Here is a 20,635-nt window from a genome sequence, read left to right as displayed (position 1 = left end):
CCCCGCGACGCGCTCCTGCGCCTTTGCGTTTCCGGCTCCTGGCGTGTCCGCGTGATTTTGAGCAAGTGCTTCAGAGACGTCTGCTGCTGTGGGGAGCTGGCCAAGTCTGGGGAGTCGTCCCGGAGATCGGGGTGCCTCGGCGGACCCTCGGGGCCCCGCAGAGGTAGGCGATGGTGGCGGCCCAGGCTCTGCTCAGGCCTCACTGTGATCTCTTGACAAGCTGGACATGTTGCTCTGGGCTTCCCAAGGCTCCAGATCACTGAACTTACCTGCCTCCGAGGATCCTTGCGATTTAATTTCGACCCAGGCTTTGCTCCTCTGTAGTCGCTCTCCTAGCCACCGCTGTCAGTCTCTGGAATAACCTGCTCTTCTCCAAAGCCAAGGACAGACTTCTGTCTTAGTGATTGAGAATGGCCGGGTATTCGTCTCCCTCGGCACTATGCCTTTTATGTCCATCATGTAATGTTATGCTTACAGACCCCGCTGAAATGGCATACTCTTTCCAGGTAGCATTAAATATCTTCCTCGTCCGTGTTCTCAGTACTCTGATTACAGAGTTTATTTGATCACACCTTGTGTTGTAGTAATAATACCTGTTGTTCAGTGAACCCCAGTTTCTTAGGCCCTGACTTGGGTCCAGTCAGTTTTCTCCCATTCGCTTTCACAGCATCCCGCTATTGGCACTGTCTTCCTTCACACATCCCGCTAATGCTGTTCATTTTTGTAAACTAGCAAGTCACTGCTACTTTTCATTTCTTTCCTCCAAATGCTTTTATTTCTTGAAAAATAGACTTAGGAGGTACTCTTTCTTGGTTCTGTTCAGGTGCTTGTTTTTGTGTATCTAGTGAACTAAGAATTTTTTTTTAAACAGATAAACATCCTGTCATAGGTAAAGTGATTTGGTTGGAATTAAATGAAGTAGCCCTTGACCTCAAAGGATTCTTCTCTTTCACAAACAACAACAAAGATTGTTTCTGTGATTATTGGAGAAATCTACTGTAAAAATTGTGAATTTTTCTTGTTACACCATTAACAAGAGTATCCCCTATTTTGCCTGTTGGTTGGCCCTTGATAGAAAGTATCATTGAACAGGTGCTGTATAGCATTGTTCTTATTATAGATCGTTATTGATTTTGACTGTATATTTTCCAATAGGAATTTGCATGATGCCCCCCCCCTTTAAAAAAAAAAAAGACCATTGTTTGATCATTTTCCCAAGCAAATACTTCCAATGTATTGTTCAATTTAACTGGAAAAAGAGGTCATTACAATGCAGTTTGATTATGTGCACTCACAGAAATAGAGCCAAATAGGATCGTGGGAGAGAGCACCCAGTCTCAGAAGGCAGGAGGAATTTCCCAAGGACAGTCTGACTTCCTTTGGTGACCTTAGTAGATAGAGAAAGGGCATTCCTGGCGGAGAGCACATGTTGAAGGAAGAATGAATGAATGAATGTGCTGAGTTTAGTGAACAGTAAACAGTTGGTAATAGGGAGAGGTGACACTAAAGAGAGCCAGAGCAAAGGGAACCTTGCATGCTACAGAGCTAGAGCCTCGTTTTCTGGGCAATGTTCAGTTTTGTAGTGCACTGGTAACTTTTTGGAAGATGGATGTGGGCGTCCAGGAGACTTTGAATGGCGCTGCTTTTGTTTCAGTAGTCAGAAAGACACAAGTTAGTGCAATTGAACTAGGCTTACGTGAACTTGAGGTTTAGAAATAGTTGAGAGATTAAGAGCTGGGGAGATGTCTTAGTGGATGTAGTAGGGTCAAATCCTGAGCACCCAGGGGAAAACAAGGGCTTGGAGTATTTCTATCATCCCAGTGCTGGGAGGCAGAGACAGGAGGATCCCCCAGACTTGCTAGTCAGGCGCTATACGTTCAATGAGAGACCTCATCCTGTCTCAGAAATCAGGTGCAGCACAGTAGAGGAAGGCTCTCTGGCTTCACACACACACACACACACACACACACAGAAATCTTTGAGAGATGAAATTTTTTTTTTTACCCCACCCTGAAATTTTTTTAAAAAGATTTATTTATTTATTATGTATACAGTGTTCATGCAGGTCAGAAGAGGGCACCAGATCTCATTACAGATGGTTGTGAGCAACCATGTGGTTGCTGGGAATTGAACTCAGGACCTCTGGAAGAACAACCAGTGCTCTTAACCGCTGAGCCATCTCTCCAGCCCGAGAGATGAAATTTTTATGCTTCTTTGAGTCTTAGGAATGAGGAGGAAAGCCAAGCCTAGATTACTCATAGGCCCAATCATTTCGAGTATTTGAAGGTATAGATCATATCTGTTTATTGAATACTATCTTGCACATTATATGTGTTTGACTGAATAGAAAAGTTTCTCCCTTGAATCTTGGTTTGCTTTGCTTCATCAAAATAGCAGTTAAAACATGTCATACTATTTTTTCTTCTGGCGTTACTGATGTCATCCTGCTGGCTTTTCAGAATAGACGGAGAGTAGCATCGCTGGTACCGTTCACCTGATAAACTTGACTGTTTTTAGTTGACTGCTTCTTGGAAGATGTTTTGGTTTCATTGCATATTAAGAGTTTTAATTCTTTTTTTTTTTTTTTTTTTTTTTGGTTTTTCGAGACAGGGTTTTTCTGTAGCTTTGGAGTCTGTCCTGGACTAGTTCTGTAGACCAGACTGGCCTCGAACTCACAGAGATCCACCTGCCTCTGCCTCCCGAGTGCTGGGATTACAGGCATGTGCCACCGCTACCCGGCCGAGAACATACATACACAGCCAGTATGTACAGATGGTGCAGTGTGGTACCTTTGATCTATATTCTTCAAGTGTCTCTCTCTTCTAGGGTTCTAAAGAAATGGTTTATTGGTCATTAATCTATGAAGTTCCACACAGTCTTTGAAAGAACGTGGAAGGAGAATCATACTTGTATGAGAATGTTAATAAACAATATGTGCTTTAAAATGTGTTCCTGGGCTGGAGAGATGGCTCAGCGGTTAAGAGCACTGACTGCTCTTCCAGAAGTCCTGAGTTCAATTCCCAGCAACCACATGGTGGCTCACAACCATCTGTAATAAGGTCTGGTGCCCTCTTTTGGTTGGTCATACATGCTGTATACATAATAAATAAGCAAATCTTAAAAAATAAAATAAAATAAAATGTGTTCCTTTTTCAGACATAAGGCAGAGTCACTGCAGTTATCCTGACATCAGTTCCAGATTATTGACCCTGGACAACAGTGCAATTATATGAAATCATGGCTGGTTATAAACCTGTAGCAATTCAGACATATCCTGTACTTGGTGAAAAAATCACCCAAGACACTCTGTACTGGAACAATTATAAGGTAAAGAAGGAGAGGAAATGAGGGCAGAGGAATTTGGACATTTCTGTATCCATTTACAGCTTATGCTGCCAGAACCGTTAACTAAAACTAATAGTTCAAGTGGATACTTTGTTATCTATTTTTTCTTAGAGCTTCATGTAAAAATCCATACCACTTAATTATTTTAGCCATGCAGATGTTTAATTTAATGTAGAACATGTGTGTAATGGCAAATGAAACTGTAAAACTTGATCTTACATGCAGGAAGACTTATTTGATTTTTCTTATTCTGAAATTAGCTTCTCTGTATGTTCTAATAATGTTTTTTGTTTGTTTTTAATTGAGAACCTAGAAAACTAGAAAATGTTTGGAATTAGGTTTGTGGAAAATGAAATATAATCGGATAATAAAAATATAAAGAGACTGAGCCTCACTCACAAACTAAAATCGGATGTAGCTCAGTTGGTAGAGTGCTTGCCCAGCATGCATAAGCCCTGGGTTCAATCTCCAGCCTTGCACAAACATATTGGTGGTACATGCCTGTAATCCCTTGATTACACTTGAGAGCTGGAGGCCAGAGGATAGGTTCAGAGTCATCTTTAGTTACTCAGGGAGGTTGAGTAGTAGTAGTCTTGATGCTCTTGCAGAGGACCTGGGTTCAGTTCCCAACACATTGGGCAGCTTATAGTTGCCTTTAACTCCAGTTCCAGGGCATCTAACGCCTTTTGCTAGCCTCAGCTGGCATTTCATATATGCATGTTTAGACAAGCAGATACACACATACACATAAATACAAATAAAAACATTGTTGCTCTGTGCTCATAGCTTGAAACATGGCCTACTTTGAAAAGTTTACTAAGACATGTAAAAATGTTTATTGATGTATCCACTGTAATAATGGAATTCTTAAAAAATATGTTCATTAGACATGGATTGGCTCAGTAAGTTATGGTGTATCTTTATAAAAAATGGATGATTAATTTATTGCTTATGTACAAAGATTGCTAAAGTGGGTTAGTGGGTACAAAAAAAGATATAGATCTGTTTACATGGTCTGATCATCTTTGTACTAAGATCATAGTTGATTGATGTAGACTTAGCTCTTCCTTTTCTTGGTGGGAATCAGAATAAAGTCAGTCTCTGAGACAGTGGGATGTGGCTCTCCAGCTGTCCTTATTTTCTGGCTTGTCAAAGGGAAGTCTGGGGATGAGCAGCAGAGTGGTTTCTGCTTCACCCTCTCCTTTCTCTTTGCCTCTGTAATACAACCTACTAACTGGTACTAAGGACAAAAGGAAACAGTCCATGGAAATAGCATAATGCTTAACTATGGCTCGCCTTTTAACTCTGCCAATACTCTCTTGTTTTTCATTAAGACTCCTGTGCAGATTAAGGAATTTGGTGCTGTGTCCAAAGTAGACTTTTCTCCTCAGCCTCCATATAACTACGCAGTCACAGCCTCTTCAAGAGTAAGTGCAATAGTGATTGTCTTTGCTCTTGTAATAGGATTTACTGCTGAGCTTGGGCCTTCTAGTGAAATACTGCTTTTTATCTTACAGATCCACATTTATGGCCGGTACTCTCAAGAACCTATAAAAACCTTTTCTCGTTTTAAGGACACAGCATATTGTGCTACTTTTCGACAGGATGGCCAATTGCTTGTCGCTGGCAGTGAAGACGGTGTAGTCCAACTTTTTGATATAAGTGGGAGGGCGCCCCTCAGGCAGTTTGAAGGCCATACAAAGTAAGAGCCAGTTTGATGTGTGTTGTGTTAATTTGTTGTTTTTCTTTTGAGAGCTCTGCCTCCATGCTTTTGATAAACACATATCGGTTGTGTGAAGAGTACACCAGTATATACTTTATTTCCTGTTGTTCTCAGACAAAGGACTTAACCTGAGTTCCACCGTCCAGTTCCTAGAGCTTGTGACTGCTCTAGAGTTGTGTGTGATGTTTTAGAAAGTGTCTTCCTTTCTAGGAGGTGCAGTGGGATCTGAGCAGTTGAAAATATGAACCCACTGGTCTAACGATGCTGTCGGCCAGCTGTCTCAGATCTGCTCACACTGACGTCATGCTGCCTTTCTTTTCTTCGATTTGTGGTATTTGCCCCTTGATAAATTCAGTTTTCTAACTTTTGTTTCAGGATTACTAAAGGCATTGGTGAAATCTGCTACTGATTTAAAATACCAAAGTGTTTTTTTCTTTTTTTAATTACAAGCTGTCAGGGTGTTTGTACCCGTCATCATTGAAACACTCAAAACAGAAACTGTTTTAATAGGATTCTACTCTGTGGCAAGTCTTTCTCGAGTGTTTTGAAAGAGCTCTTTGTTATGTTTTTTAAAAAGTGTATCTTTGCAGAGCTGGAGAGATGGCTCAGTGGCCCGGAGTTGCTCTTACAGAAGTTCAATTCCCAGCACCTATATGGTGGCTCACAACTGTCTCTAAGCCCAGTCTCAGGATATCTGAGGGCACCAGGCATGTATGTAGTACACAGACACACATGCAGATAAAACACCATACTCGTGAAATAAGTAAATAAATATAAATACTTTAAAAATAACCCTTGTTGCAACATTTAGAAATTAATTTTCACTAATTACTGCATTTTGTTACTTAGTATTCTTGCCAACCTAATAGTAACATAATATTACACTTCAGTACATAGTATTAAACTTCAGTACATAGTATTACACTTTGGTACATAGTATTACACTTTGGTACATAGTATTACACTTCGGTACATAGTATTACACTTAAGTACATAGTATTACACTTTTGTCCATAGTATTACCCTTTTGTACCAAGACCTGTTTTAAAGGTTTTCCCTTTTCTCTTGTTTTTTTTTATAAATATTTTCTATTTTCTGGAGTTGAGTATTTATTTACTTATTGTGTGTGTTTGGGTGTGTACATGCCATAGCATTGGTGTGGAGGTCAGAGAACAACATTCAGGAGTTGGATCTCCCCTTTCAACATGGTGGCCCCAGGGAGAGAACTCAAGCCATCAGGCTTGACAGCCAGTGCCTTTACCCAGGGAGCCATCTTGCTGGCCTGAACCTGAGGGGTTTTGTTGGTTTGTTTTGTTTGTTTGAAATCTAGGAAGGAACATTTTATGTTAGGAGATTCAAACAGTAGAGCTCTCCCTTTTTTGTAATCTGTTGACTTCTCATCTTTCAGAGCAGTTCATACAGTAGATTTTACAGCTGACAAATATCATGTGGTCTCTGGAGCTGATGATTATACAGTTAAATTATGGGATATTCCAAACTCCAAAGAAATTCTGACATTCAAAGAACATTCTGATTATGTGAGGTGCGGCTGTGCTAGCAAACTGAACCCAGACCTCTTTGTAACAGGTTGGTGATCTCTTTCCACTTACTGCTGTGCATTCTTTTAGTGTGGAGGGGTTTAAATTTTCTTGAGTAGAGTCAAGGGTATAGGTCAGTGGTGGAGCACTCACCTAGTATGTATGAGACCCTGGGTTCAATTCTCAGCACCATCAAATATATAATATTTATATGTAGTTTTGATTAAAATCAATTGTTTTGTTTTATTTTTCTTCTCTTGCTAGTGGGTTTTGTTTCTAAATGTGTTTGGGAATATCTTCAGCTGCTTGACTGTATTACAGATATCAGGTTGCAGTGCATTCATGGTACCTTGGTTGTCACAGAGCCACAGTGTGTAGGTAGAGCTCAGTTTGTGTGGGTGACATGGTGCCAGGAGCATGAAGGTCAGAGCAATTAGTCTGTCTAGCAGTAGCAGCAGAAGGCTTGGAAGTACTGACTTTATGAATCATGTGTGTTTTCAAAAAAAAAAAAAAAATCTCATGTAATGTTCTTGTCCTTTTAATTTCAGTGTGTAGATAGACAAACTTTTTATTGTTCTAAAGAGCAAAATTCACATAATACAAACATTGACATTTCAGGGTCATATGATCACACCGTGAAGATGTTTGATGCTCGGACAAATAAAAATGTCCTCAGTGTCGAGCACGGGCAGCCTGTGGAGAGCGTCTTGCTTTTCCCCTCCGGCGGTCTCCTGGTGTCTTCAGGTATTGCTTTTCAAAGAGCTTTCACCACTATTTTTGGTCTCATATAGATTAGATTGTTCTTTATGATTTGCCATTTGTAGATTGTTGGTGTTTGCCTGACTTACTTATCTTAAGTATTTGTTCGGCTGTTAAGTGGGCTGGGCCAGTAGCTGTCATTTACTGTGTCTGACCCGCACTGGCACTGTTCTGTTGTTTGCATGGCATCTCTAATGCTAGACAGCCCTCCCAGGCAGTTAGCATTCTGTTTACAGTTAAGGAGATAAAGAAAGAATCAGCTAGTTTGTCCAAGGCAACATGGGGAGTGGCAGGAACATAAGAACTTAATAGGTATGTACGTGTCCCATCTGACCCCAGAAGTCTACTCTCTACCCCTTCTGTTAGTCCAGCTAAGAAATCTGCATAGCTTCGACAGCCTTCCCTGGGTCTGGAGTCATGCTGGTCTCCATGCTGTGACTCGTGGCAAGGTCATCTTCAGCAGAGAGCACGCGTGCTGGAGAGGACCAATGTAGAATTAAACAGGCCGAGTTTGATGCATTCATCAAAGTGGAGTTGAGCGGGTTTTGGCTGTGTCTGCTAAAGTGAACGTTTATAATCATAATGGAAGAAGTGGTTTGACCTTTTCGTTCATCAATAAAGGCAAACTGTTGGTATCCGAAGAATGTATTTACCTGGTGCTCTATAGCTTTTTAGTTCTTCTTTTTGAAAATCTATTTTATACATGTTCTGGCACCCGTTTGACTTAAAATTTTGTGTCACAGTCAGACATAATTCTTTCTCGTTGTTTTGAGAAGTGGAAAGGAAACCATGTTGAGTGGGGCGGGAGAAACTCTGCACACTGCTCACTCCTGTGCCACCAGCTAGTTGTGTGACTTGGGCAGTCCCTTAACATCCCGGCACCTTGAGAAGGAGGAGCTGTATTAGATGAGGGACTGAAAACTGACCCTTCTCATAAGCTGCCTCATTCAAATGGAAGGGTGGACAGTGTGACTTGAGTATTGGCCCAGTGCCTCAAATAGGGTAGATGAGAACCACATTTCCCCCACACTCCTTTTTCCGTGTCTCCTATTAGACTTTTTTTTTCTCCTCTTCTCTTTTCTTCTCTTTCCTTTTTTTTTTGAGACAGGATTTCTCTGTAGCCCCGGACTGTCTTGGAATTTGCTTTGTAGATCAGGCTGGCCTCAAACTTACAGAGATCCATCTGCCTCTGCCTCACAAGTGCTGGGGTTAAAGGTGTGTACCACCACTGCCTGGCTATACTTGGTATTTTATTGGAAATATTTACAGCTTATTTTGTGTATAGGTGGTCTGCCTGCATGTATGTCTGTGTACCATATCATTCAGGGCCCCTCAGAGGCCAGAAGAGGGTATCAGATTCCCTGGAACTGGATTTACGGATGGTTGTGAGCCACCATGTGGGTACTGGGAACTGAACCCAGGTCCTCTGAAAGAGCAGCAAGTGCTCTTAACTGTTAAGCCATCTCTCCAGGTCCTAAAAAAAAACCTTTTTACATCATAGAATTAAATTATCTTTTAAAGTATGATTCTTAGAGTAAAATTTTTTTTGTGGGGTTCATAAAATTTTTAGGAAACAGTAGTTATATTATTGATTTCCATTTGTATAGTATTCCTTAAAGTTTTTGAGTTGTGTGTGTGTGTGTGTGTGTGTGTGTGTGTGTGTGTGTGTATCCATGTGTGCATGTGTACATGAGTGGGGTTCAAACTTTCAGGAGTCCGCTGCCTCCTACCATGGGGGTCCCAGGGCTCAAACTCAGGTCTTCAGGCTTGGTGGGAAGTGCCTTTACCTACTGAGCCCTCTTGCAGGCCCAGCGTTTCTCTCAGTGAATCTATTATCCTTGAAAGACTTTCGGTTCCCTGTTTGTCTGCCATACCTAAAATAAGCAGTAACTTAGTCACATTAGCATTCCTGTGAGTAAGGACTCCCACCAAGCACCACTCTCAGTGGTGGGAGGGGCCAGCACGTGAGGTCTGGCTCCAGAAGCTTCCCTTAGCTCCGTGAGCAGTGCTTCAGATCTTCCTCATTCAGAGAATGTAAGCAGCTGTTCTTTCTTTCTCCACAGGAGGTCGCTACATTAAAGTCTGGGACATGCTAAAAGGAGGGCAGTTGCTTGTGTCTCTGAGAAACCATCATAAGACTGTGACCTGCTTGTGTCTGAGCAGCTCTGGACAGAGGTTACTCTCCGGCTCACTGGATAGGTAGCACTCCAGCTTCCTTGTCCGTCCTTCTTAGCATGTACTGCTTGAGAAATGGAGTTATTTTTAGCAGTATTTATGATAAAATGTTCTAATGGTTTTCATAGAGGATAAAAATCTATTGATTTGAGCCGGGCGGTGGTGGCACACACCTTTAATCCCAGCACTTGGGAGGCAGGGGCAGGTGGATCTTTGTGAGTTCAAGTCTAACCTGGTATCCAAAGTGAGTTCCAGGAAAGGTGCAAAGCTACACAGAGAAACCCTATCTCGAAAAACAAAAACAACAACAACAACAACAAAAAAAACCCCTATTGATTTGAAATAGTTTGACCTTTCATTCACATATAACTAATTATATTTTCCCAGAAATAATGTATCAATTGCTTTAGCTTATACACTTGAACAATTTTGGTTACCCACTTGAACACTGATCTTTTGAAATGGCCTATTTGCCTATAGTTTCTTTTAAAGTCATTTTTGTATATAAATACGTATTTTGAAAGTTTTATTCTGAGGATATATGTAATTCCAGGTTACATCCTTTAAAATATAAAACTTCAGCTGGGAGTAGTGGCCCATGCCTTTAATCCCAGCATTTGGGAGGTTGATCCATCTGCCTTTGCCTCCTAAGTGCTGGGATTAAAGGCATGAGCCACCAGTGCCCTGGTTTTTTTGTTGTTGTTTGGTTTGGTTTGGTTTTTTTTCGAGGACAGGGTTTCTCTGTAGCTTTGGAGCCTGTCCTGGATCTCACTCTGTAGACCAGGCTGGCCTTGAGCTCTGATCCACCTGCCTCTGCCTCCCGAGTGCTGGGATTAAAGGTGTGTGCCACCGCCTGGCTTGGACTGTAAATTTTCATAGTCATAGAGTTTGCTAAAGACAGACACTTCTCTTGTTCCTCATCTCTGAGGTGGCTTGACAGAGCTCTCTCTCTCTCTCAGGAAAGTCAAGGTCTACAGCACAACTTCCTACAAAGTGGTCCACAGCTTTGACTACACAGCTTCCATCTTGAGTCTGGCACTTTCTGTACGTACTCCACCTCCTCTCACCTTGGTACACGCTGTGCCTATGATGTGAAAGTAAAGTGGAATCTTTAGATTTGCTAAGGCACGTTAGCTGCTGAGGCCAGACAGTTGCCAGGATGTGACGTTACCTGATACCTGCATGAATCCCACTTGCTGGCACTGATTGCTGTCATGGTCACACCAAGGCTGGACTAGGACCTTGTTAACTCTCCCTTCAACCAACCCAAGGGCGTCACAGAGCTCAAGAATGGCAGATTGAGCACTGTCAGGTTTCATGAGGAGCCACGTTTGGGCTGGAGGATCCCTGAATATGTTATGGGGAAATCTCAACCTGGAGAGGACAAGTAAAGAGAAGCTCTTGTGAGGGAGCCAGCTGACGAAAGTCATGCTATTGTGTGGTCCCCTTTTCTATTCAGAGAACATAGACAATTATTTTGAAGCGTGTCAGGATGCCATTAACATCTTATTAGCGGGGTCAGCCAACATCAGCATGACCATCACATGCCCTTCCCCGGTAGTGCTGTACAATAAAGTCTGTCCCGATAGTGGTACCCTGGAGGAAGAGGGATTTTGCTCTAATATTTTGAGTAGATCATTGTTGGGAGTGTCCGTGTTGACTGGAACTGGGGGTAATAAGATAAGCATTAGACGTGATGCAAGTGCTGTTTTGAGCTAAAGGTACGAGAATGTTGGTGAACAATAGACAGATTTTTCTGATTCCTGTTAGCACGAAGATGAGACGATGGTTGTAGGAATGACCAATGGAATACTGAGCGTTAAACACCGGAAATCTGAAGCAAAGAAGGAATCTCTCCAGAGGAGGAGGAGGCCTGCGTATCGGACCTTTATTAAAGGAAAAAATTACATGAAGCAACGGGTGATTATGATTTTGTTTTTTATTATTTTAAAAATATGACATTTCTTAGAAGGGTCAATTCTACCCATTCCTGGAATTTACTGCAAAGTATGACTCACATAATATGTACATTTTTTTTGCTTCTTGCTCCATCAAAGTTGGTTCCAGATTGCTATAGGACATTATTGAAGAATAATGGGGAGCAGGGACTACTTAATACCCTGAATCATGACATAACATCGTGCTTTACCATCTTCAAAATAGTGTCTGTCGCCCACTATCTGATTTTTCCTCTAAACAGTGTTTGTCTGTAATGTCACCCTGTATCAGAGAGGACTGAGTGTAAAGTTCTGACTGACCCAGGAGGTCATCACCAGGAGGTCATCAGAGATGTGATGATTAGCTCTTAGTCTCTGGTTTGTTTTATTTCTCTTTATATGTAGTCATACTGCCTGCCTTATTCAATTTTTTTTGAGAAATTTTGCTCAGAATAGAGTCACTAGCATATATATGTATATATAAATCATAAGAGCACATTAATATGGCAAAGTAACATTTGGATTATGAACATTATTTGTCATGTAGTGTAAAAGCATCCTGACTTTAAAATGTATGTATCACTTTACTATGAAAACATCTATTGTTTTACTTTTGTTGATTCTTTGTGGATTTCACATCATGCATCTCAGTCCCATTCCTCCCCCTGTCCTCTCACATTGCCCTCTGCCTTTGCAACCTTTCCCCCAAAACACAAAACCAAATTTAAAAGAAAAACCAAACCAAAGAAACAAACCAGAACAAAGACAAGGGAGAAGAATCTTGTCGTGGAAGCTGTGGTGAGGCCCGCTGAGGCACACAGTTCACCTTTAGTCTGCTCATCTTCTCTTGTAAGTGTTCACAGCCGTGAGTCATTGCTCTGGCTCAAGGCCTCTGGCTTCTGCTACACCACTGATAACGGACTCTCACTGGGGCTCCTCTTGGATTCTTTGTTGTTCAGTGTCGTGGGGATCCTGCTGTTTGGGATCTGTAGGTTCGTCCCCTTCACATGCTCCAACAGTTCACAGATGGGGTGGATGATGGGGTGGATGATGGCGTGGACCAGCTCACAACCCTGGTTCTGGGCCTGGGTGGTAGCTGGGTTGGTCAGCTCCCTAGCGTTCCTCATCACCACTCTCCCAGTGCACTCTCTAGCACTGCCTCGGCTAGCTCACCCAATGCAGCCTGCAGCAAGGAGCTGTAGTAGCAAGTTCTGCCCTCGGTCCCTCACATCCGGGTCCCCCTCACTCATATCACCAGGGCCAGCTCTACTGGAAAACATTGATTTTCTAATGGAACTATACAGTTACTAATTTTCTTCCTCTATGCTTTTTTATTCAGGATGACATCATGATCAATAGGCCAGTAAAGAAACATCTAGAATGGTATGACAAGGACCTGAAAAGTTTTCGGATCTCAAAGGCACTTGACAGAGTGCTTGAGGTGAGTGAGAAACATTTTCTTTTCACTGACTATTTTTTGATTTTGTTGGTGTGTATGGCAGGGTGCATGTATATGCATGTGAGAAGGCCAGAGTTCAACATTGAATGTTGGCCTCAATTGTTTTTCATCTTCTTGAGGTCATACCTGTTTTAGTTTGCTTTCTGTTGTTGTGGGAAGACCATTCAGCTTAACAGTTTATAATCCATTATGAAGTTCAAAGTCAGGGCAGGATCTTGGTGGAAACCTGGAGGCAGGAACTGAGGTAGAAGCCAGGGAGGAACACTGCTCACTGACTTGCTCCCCACAGCTTGGTCAGCCCAGAACCACCTGCCAGGGGTGGCCCCACCATGGTGAGCTAGACACCCACATCAAAATACCCCGTAGACTTGTCCACGGGCCAGTATAATGGAGGCATTTTTGATCTGACGTTCCTTTTTCCCAGATGACCCCAGCTTGTATCGGGTGATAAAAAAGTCTGTCTAAGACAGAGTCTGTTACCGAACTGGGAGCTCACTAGGTAGCTGGCTGGCTTGCCAGTGAGCCCTCAGGATCTTCTTGCTTTTCCTTTCAGCATTGAGATCATAGTATGCTGCCATGCTGAGCTAGTGAGGAACATTTGAAGAATCATTCTACCCAAGCGGTGGTGGTGCACACTTTTAATCCCAGCACTAAGGAGGCAGAGGCAGGCGGATCTCTGTGAGAGATCCCTGTCTACAGAGTGAGTTCCAGGACAGCCAGGGCTACATGGAGAAACCCTGTCTCGAAAAACCAAAAAAAAAATAGTCTCTGGTGTTATGGCTCTTGCCTCTAATCCTAGCACTTGGGAGGCTGAGGCAGGCAGATCACAAGTTTGAGGTCAAGCTGGGATATATTAAAGTTCAAGGCCTGGTAAGGCTCGTAAAGTGAAACCCTGTCAGAAGAAAAGGGAAGGGACATGTGGGGGAACCATCTTGATGGTGGGTTTAGGATTTACCATGACTTGGGAGTGTGAAGATAAGCTTGGTAGTTTATTGCCGTGGAGTGATATTTTTCTTGTCTGTCTTTTGGCTGTACTGACTCTGAACATTTTTCTAGCCTAACTGTGTAATAAAGACGCCCGAGGTTACAGTTTCCATCATAAAGGAATTGAATCGGAGAGGAGTCCTTGCCAATGCTCTTGCAGGTCGGGATGAGAAGGAGATTACCCGGGTCCTGAACTTTTTGATAAGGTATGCTTGCCTTAGGTTTTGTGACTTAAGTCCTTTGTTATTTCCCAGGGGAGTCACCTGCTTTTAGTTTGCTTTACAGAGAGCTAGTGGAACAATTCATGTTTGTTTTAGGGATGTTTTTCTCTCTCTCTTTCTTTCTATTTATTATTATTAATTAAATTTTATCATTTACTTTATATCCCAACTGTAGTTTCCTCTCCTTCTCCTCCTGTCCCCCCCCTTGCCTCCCCTCCCCCACCCACTCCTCCTCAGTCTATGTTCAGAAAGGGTCAGGCCTCCCATGGGCGTCAACAAAGCATGGCACATCCAGTTGAGGCAGGACCAAGCTCCTCCCCCTGCATCAAGGCTGGGTGAGGCAGCTCAGCACAGGGAATAGGTTCCCAAAAGCAAGCTCAAGCTCCAGGGACTGGCCTTGCAAGATTCATTAAACAGAAGTTTTGCTTTATAGGAATCTGTCTCAGCCGAGATTTGCCCCTGTTTTGATTAATGCTGCTGAAATAGTCATTGGTGAGTAGTTGTAAAATTTAAACATTCCAACATGCTGTGAAAGTGGAGGTATTGGGACCCGAGAGCTCAGCAGCAGAACATTTGTCAGCATGTCCATTGAAAAAAAATGAAAGAACCTGAGACAGAAAACCTAGAGGCACAGGTGCAATTAAAATGTGGTAAATGTTACAGTGGCAGATTTGAATTGATAGGACTACGATAATTACAACTTAGGAAAGGTTTCCCCATAAACATCTGTAATGGGGGTCTTTTTTTTAATTAGTTGATTTATTGTTTGTGTGTGTATTTGTTCATGTTTATATGGTTTATATGAATGTGTGTGTGCACAGGTGTGTGCCCCAACTGCTGGCATTATAGGCATGTGCCACTGTGCACAGCCAAGCCTGCGTGCTTTAACTGGAGAAATAATTTATATTTGGAGTTAGAATTGGGAAGTGTGTGCTAATGCTGGGGGATATCTTCCTATACGCTGTGAATATATGTTGTTCCCACTGGTTAATAAGTAAGCTGCTTTGGCCTATGGCAAGGCAGCTTAAAGGCAGGTGGGAAATCCAAGGAGGGAGACAGGAAAGAGAAAGGCAGAGGCAGAAGAGATGTCAGCCGCCGCTGAAGAAGCAGCAAGATGCCAGCAGACCGGTAATGCCATACCACAAGGCAACTTACAGGTTTATAGAAATGGGTTAAGTTATAAGAGCTAGCTAACGGGGCTGGAGAGATGGCTCAGAGGTTAAGAACACTGGCTGCTCTTCCAAAGGTCTCAAGTTCAATTCCCAGCAACCACATGCTGGCTCACTACCATCTGTAATGAGATCTGGTGCCCTCTTCTGACCTGCAGGGATGCGTGCAGGCAGAACACTGTATACGTAATAAATAATAAATATTTTAATAAAAAAGAGCTTGCTAGCAAGAAGCCTGCCATAGGCCATACAATTATTATTAAGTCTCTGAATGATGATTTTATAAGCAGCTGCGGGACCGTGGGGACGGGCAGCACCTGAGGAAATTTACGACTGCACACTAATTCCTGTAAGATCCTTGTTTTCCCCAAGTTGATCTTTGCTTTTTTCTCCCTCTTCCATTCATCTTAGAGATTTGCTGATTTGTGAATTGAAACCGTCTGATCTTTCCTAATTCTCTTTTGCTCGTCTATTTTCTCTGCACCTGTTACTGTGACTTTCTTGTTCGTGCATTGACTTCCTCCAGGGTCGTCTTCTCTGCTGCTCGAGTGGTCATGCTTTGCCTGAGTCTACGTCCTCCCTCAGTCCTAAAGGCTGGCTTCATCGGATGGAATTGTCTTGGCAGTTATTCCTCTCAGGGCTTGAGATCACTTCATGTTTCCCTGCTCTGTGGAAAGGTCTGGTGTTCTAGCAGAGAGCTCACCTCTGTGAGGAACTTGGTCCTGCTCTTGTGTGGTGTTTTTTTCCGTGTTAGCTATGGTACAGTGTAGGAAGGTTCTTTACTGGGTATGTGTGTTTAGGGTTTTGAGTGCCTCCTGTATTCGGATGTCTTTATCTTGCCCTGGAGTTGGAAACTTTCTGCTCCAGTTTTATTGTCTGGATTTTGTATGCTTCTAAAGCTAAGATTCTTAGATTTTCTTTGGTCATGCCCCAGAGCTCTTGGAATCTGTGAGTATATTTGCTTAGGTTGTTGACTGTGTATGGATGTGATAATTTCCCCAAGATCTCCCACCTACTCATGCTTGACTTAATCCAGATGTTTTCTACTGCAATTTTGACTTACTGGATCTTTTATATCCAAGGTTTCCATTTGGTTTTTCTTTAGGATCCTTCTGAGGAATTCCTTGTTGGTTGGTGTCTTTGGTCTGACTTTGTACTTCTTCATCTGTTTCATGGTTGCCTCTCTGAGGTCCTTGTTAGGTATTGCAGCTCTGTCAGTCTCTGCGGGTCTAGCTGTTAGTCAGTTAGTCAGTTAGCGCCCTGGGGCGGCCTCATACTACTCTGCTTTTCTTCCGTTCTCCTTTGTGAATTGTACATCTTTTGGGATGGATAGCTCTGCTGAGTCTGTATGGAGACCTGTGCTTGACGTCTGTGCCTGCTCCACACAGGAAAGAAAGCAGCCTGCAGTAATGGCTGAAAGCCAGGCCCATAGCAAGTCACCTGAGAACTGATGTACCCCAGTAAGAAGGGAAGAGGACGGCCTGAGGGCGCGGTGGAGTTGAAAGGTGCAGCTCTAATAAGTAACAACAGGGTTAGTGAGAGGACAGAGGGGTCACAGAAAGGAGGAAAGTGTTAGGAGGAAAGTGTGAGCCGCAGTAGTGAGGGAGAAGAAAGTGGGACAAGTGTAGTACGGAACAGGGGCGTGCAGTGCGGCTCTTCCTGCTGAGGAGACAGGGTGACATCGCTGGACTGAGCTCCTGCCAGTGCATGCCTGTGTGCAGCCTCAGTAGTGTGGGCCATGCAGCATCTACCCTCAGGCTGCTCTCATGAGCTGGAGGACCACCGAGCTGGAGGCCGCTTTCCACCAGAGGTACTCTCCCAGTAGCCGTGTGGGCGTGGGACTCACCACCTAGTGGTTCTCAGGGGCTCAGAACGTGGAAAGCAGTCAGGCCAAATGGACTGTGCTGGGGGCACCTGCACTACCACTAAGTGACCCTGAGTGCTCTGGCCAGGCCGGCCGCTGCCCCAGCCCCTTCCTCCCTCATCTTCCCATGGGATCGCTCTTTCGTTCTTCCATGTGGTCCTCAGCTGCAGCGAAAAGGAGAGCATGCTTTTAGCTTTCATCCTCTAGTCCTGTGTCTCTAGTGTGGTATCCAGGCCATAACCACTTTCCCAATCCATAGGGATGTTTGTGATGGCTGCTCTCTTGTCCAGTAGAGTAGAGAGGCCTGAGGGGCTTGGAAATAAGACAACGCAGGGGCTCCTGGGCCCCCCGGCTGGAAGAGGTTAGTAACATAAGGTGGTTCCCAGCGTGACAAGCATGAGCAAACTAAGAGGTGTTTGCTGTGTGAACCACAGCTCTTTCTCTAGAGGGCGGGGTTGTGTGACTGGAGACCACTGAAGTGGTCCTTTTCTCTCTTGCTGGAAGGCCCAATGAGGAGGACTCACCCTGTCTACTTCTGAGTCCTTACGTTAGGGTCCTTTGTTTCATTTATGTTTCTGGATTTCACTTGGTCCTGCCTGCCTGCGAGGGGCTTATGTTGCACCCTCGGGCCTTTTCATGTGCTACATCTCTTCCTGCAGCTCCATACCTGATACTTTGTTTCAGGTTTGCTACATGTCAGCATCCCGGTCTTCCTCAATCAGATTTTCTGCAACAGGTTCTCTCGGAACCTGAACTTCACGTTGAGCTCAGCTGGTGGCCAGCAAGCCCCAGGGGCCTACCTGTCTCGACCTCCCCAGGGCTGGAACTACAGCTGTGTGCCCGGTGTCCAGTTTATTTTTCTTTTCCTTGTTATAGGTTCTGGGAATGAAATTCATGTCTTAAGCAAGCAGCCATCTCCCAGCCCCAGTCATGTAGTTTTTAACATGAAAATGAGAATAAGACCCTGTATTTTTGTATAATTATTTCTTTTCAAAATGCATTTAGTCAGATGGAGTGTTATGCTTCCTGTAAATCACAAATTAATTTATTAAAAATATTGGTATTCAGTGTCTTTATAGTTAGTATCATATTGTTTCTAAATAGTGACTTCACTTACAGAAAATGTTTCTAGTAATGTATTTTCTGTCCCCTTTTAGATATATATCTGCCTGTGATTGGCCAGTCACCAGTAGTTGATAAAAAGTTTATAGTGCTTCAGGGACTCGTAGAAAAAGAAATTGATTACCAAAGAGAACTCCTAGAAACCTTGGGGATGATGGACATGCTGTTTGCTACCATGACCAGGAATGAAAGTACCTGTGTGTTGGAACATGTGCCTGCTAAACTCCCAGAAAAGAAGACAGAGTCACCCAGTTGGCCCAGTGACACAGACAAGAACTCCTAACTGGGAATGGTTTGACTCTTAGTTGCTGAGAAGAAAGCGTCTTCAAGGCATTCGAAAAGAGAGTCTGCGGGAGTGTTATGGAAGAGACTGAATTAACTATAATTGGAAGTGAGCACCTGTTTGGAGACGCGGTTTCCATGTATTGATTTGTTTTGTGGCTTCTTCCACTGGAAGGTCTTAGTTGTCTTGGTCACAGTGTCTGTCGACCTTGGATGAGTTGATACTGATTTTAATGGAGCCAAACCCTCAAGTGGCTGTGGGGCCTCGTCTGGCCCTCTGGAGAGGGTTCCAAGTGGAGTCCTTCCAGGGGGCAGAACCTTGGTTTTCACTTTGTCTTTTACTTCTAGCCTGGGAAATACCAAGAACAAACAGCAACAGCAAAACTTCTTCCACTGTACTCAGTGTCCCCAAGAACTTTTCTTGCTGGTATCTTCGAAGTCCTGGGTCACACTTTCTCACCAGCTGCTTGTGGGACTGTCTTCCAAGTGTGGCAGATCACTGGGCATTGCTCCTGGAAGCATTTTTAGGTGTGATAAGTCTTTGTTGCCTACGAACTGTGCTCTCCAGCGGCTTTTTCTTTAGTCTTGCCTGTCTCTGTTCATGACCAAGTCCAGAGAGAGCCGACTGGAGCAGATCCCTCCTCAGTGCGCCGCCTTCCTCCCTTCATCTCCTGCTTCAGCTCTGGGATAAGGTCCTTTCCCTCACAGCAATGGCCTTTCGGCCTGTTACATTAGGGCCTGTCTCCTGTGTGTAGCCCCTGGTAACAATTCTCTTTGCTGTACTTGCATTTCCTTTTCTCTGTTTTTCAGTCTGTGGGTCCGAACCTCAAACAGGAGCAGTTTGCTTTGGAAAAAAAAGTGTTTTTGAAAGTTCATTATAAACCATATTTTTTATAAAGAGATTCCTTTCTTCTTCTTGGCTTGCTGAGGTGTGTCGATTCCTGATGGGCAATCAGTGGCTTGTGACCAGTATACTGGTCCACAGCCATTACTTTCCTGCCTTCCTTCAGTTACCTTGCTTAGCTTAGTAATGTGTCTGGTGATGGCATCTGGAGCTGAAGGAATCCTTGGGCAAAGATTTTGTAATGAGTCAGTTCTGTAAATTTAGATTACCTTAAAGCAGAAGAAAGTGGGGATATGTCTAGAATGTTCTATGTGGACACAAGCTCAGCTATAATAGGCTATAGTTCCCTCTAATGAGCCGAAGCAGTTCTGCAGGACGGTGTCTTGTGAGAAACCTGGAGTTCGCTGTTTTGAGTAGTCACAACCTTAGTCACAAATGAGAGCCTGCACTTTAAGGCCGAGAAGGTTGATGGACCTTCAGTGCAGCTAGTGTAGTGAATCCTCCAAAGCATGCAGAGTTGGCACTAGCAGTTGGGATTTTACCCGAAGCTTTAGCTGCTGGCCCGTGTGCAACTCTGGAGCATTTCCTGGCCAACACTTCCTTTACTTCTCATCACAACTATCCAAGTGTCGAATCAGTCTCTTTTGACATTGAATTAATTAAAACTGCTGGATTCCTTACATCCCTGCACTGGGCTGGCCTGCTGGGGCCCTAACTACTCCCTCCCGTTGACAGGCTTCGAGAGTGCTGCAGCTCCTGTGTACAATTGACAGTAATTACAGACCTTAAAAGGAGTAGAGGTTGGGGATTTAGCTCAGTGGTAGAGCGCTTGCCTAGCAAGGCCCTGGGTTCGGTCCTCAGCTCCGACAAAAAAAAAAAAAAAAGGATTAGGAAACATTTCCCAGTCCTCAGTGCAGTTACGTTCAGGAGTGTTTGTTTGTTTGTTTGTGTTTGTTTTGAGACAGGGTCTCTATATAGCCCTGGCTGTCTTGGAACTCACCATGTAGACCATGCTGGCCTCAAACTCACAGAGATCCCTGTGTCTGCCTCTCAAGTGCTGGAATTGAAGGTGTGCGCCACCACATCCAACTCAGGAGTTGTTTTTATATTCATTGAAACAATACTTGCGTTGTGAAGTGTTTTAACATAATTGACATATTTCAGTATGTGATGTTGGCCTTAGGAGTCAAATGCCTAATCGATTGTTAGACTT

The 20,635-nt window shown here is 43.5% G+C and overlaps 1 protein-coding gene across 2 annotated transcripts; it reads left to right on the top strand.

The window, feature by feature from the left end:
* Positions 1–16: 16 nt before the first annotated feature.
* On the top strand, positions 17–19,480 carry Utp15 (UTP15 small subunit processome component). Of its 2 annotated transcripts, none has more exons than XM_036207241.1 (13): positions 17–163; positions 3,157–3,327; positions 4,680–4,772; positions 4,863–5,047; positions 6,477–6,655; positions 7,225–7,350; positions 9,429–9,564; positions 10,500–10,584; positions 11,311–11,460; positions 12,817–12,918; positions 13,993–14,126; positions 14,575–14,633; positions 18,332–19,480. In XM_036207241.1, the coding sequence occupies exons 2-13, from the start codon at positions 3,238–3,240 to the stop codon at positions 18,577–18,579; spliced, it is 1,587 nt and encodes a 528-aa protein (XP_036063134.1). In that variant the 5' UTR covers positions 17–163; positions 3,157–3,237; the 3' UTR covers positions 18,580–19,480. The 2 variants fall into 2 exon arrangements, with proteins under 2 accessions (XP_036063134.1, XP_036063135.1); XM_036207242.1 differs by lacking the exon at positions 17–163 and adding an exon at positions 3,028–3,059.
* Positions 19,481–20,635: the final 1,155 nt, after the last annotated feature.

The sequence above is a fragment of the Onychomys torridus genome, chromosome 15, assembly GCF_903995425.1.
Source record: "Onychomys torridus chromosome 15, mOncTor1.1, whole genome shotgun sequence".
In the NCBI taxonomy this organism is placed as follows: domain Eukaryota; kingdom Metazoa; phylum Chordata; class Mammalia; order Rodentia; family Cricetidae; genus Onychomys; species Onychomys torridus.
This window is presented reverse-complemented; position numbering and strand designations above follow the sequence as displayed.

What these genes read in the sequence shown, in the direction of transcription:
- Utp15 (XM_036207241.1), top strand. Translation starts at nt 3,238, where the DNA reads ATGGCTGGTTATAAACCTGTAGCAATTCAGACATATCCTGTACTTGGT. An exon ending in TCTTGAGTCTGGCACTTTCT is followed by an intron (nt 10,585 to 11,310) that starts GTACGTACTCCA and finishes GATTCCTGTTAG; the next exon opens with CACGAAGATGAGACGATGGT. An exon ending in TGCTGCTGAAATAGTCATTG is followed by an intron (nt 14,634 to 18,331) that starts GTGAGTAGTTGT and finishes GTCCCCTTTTAG; the next exon opens with ATATATATCTGCCTGTGATT.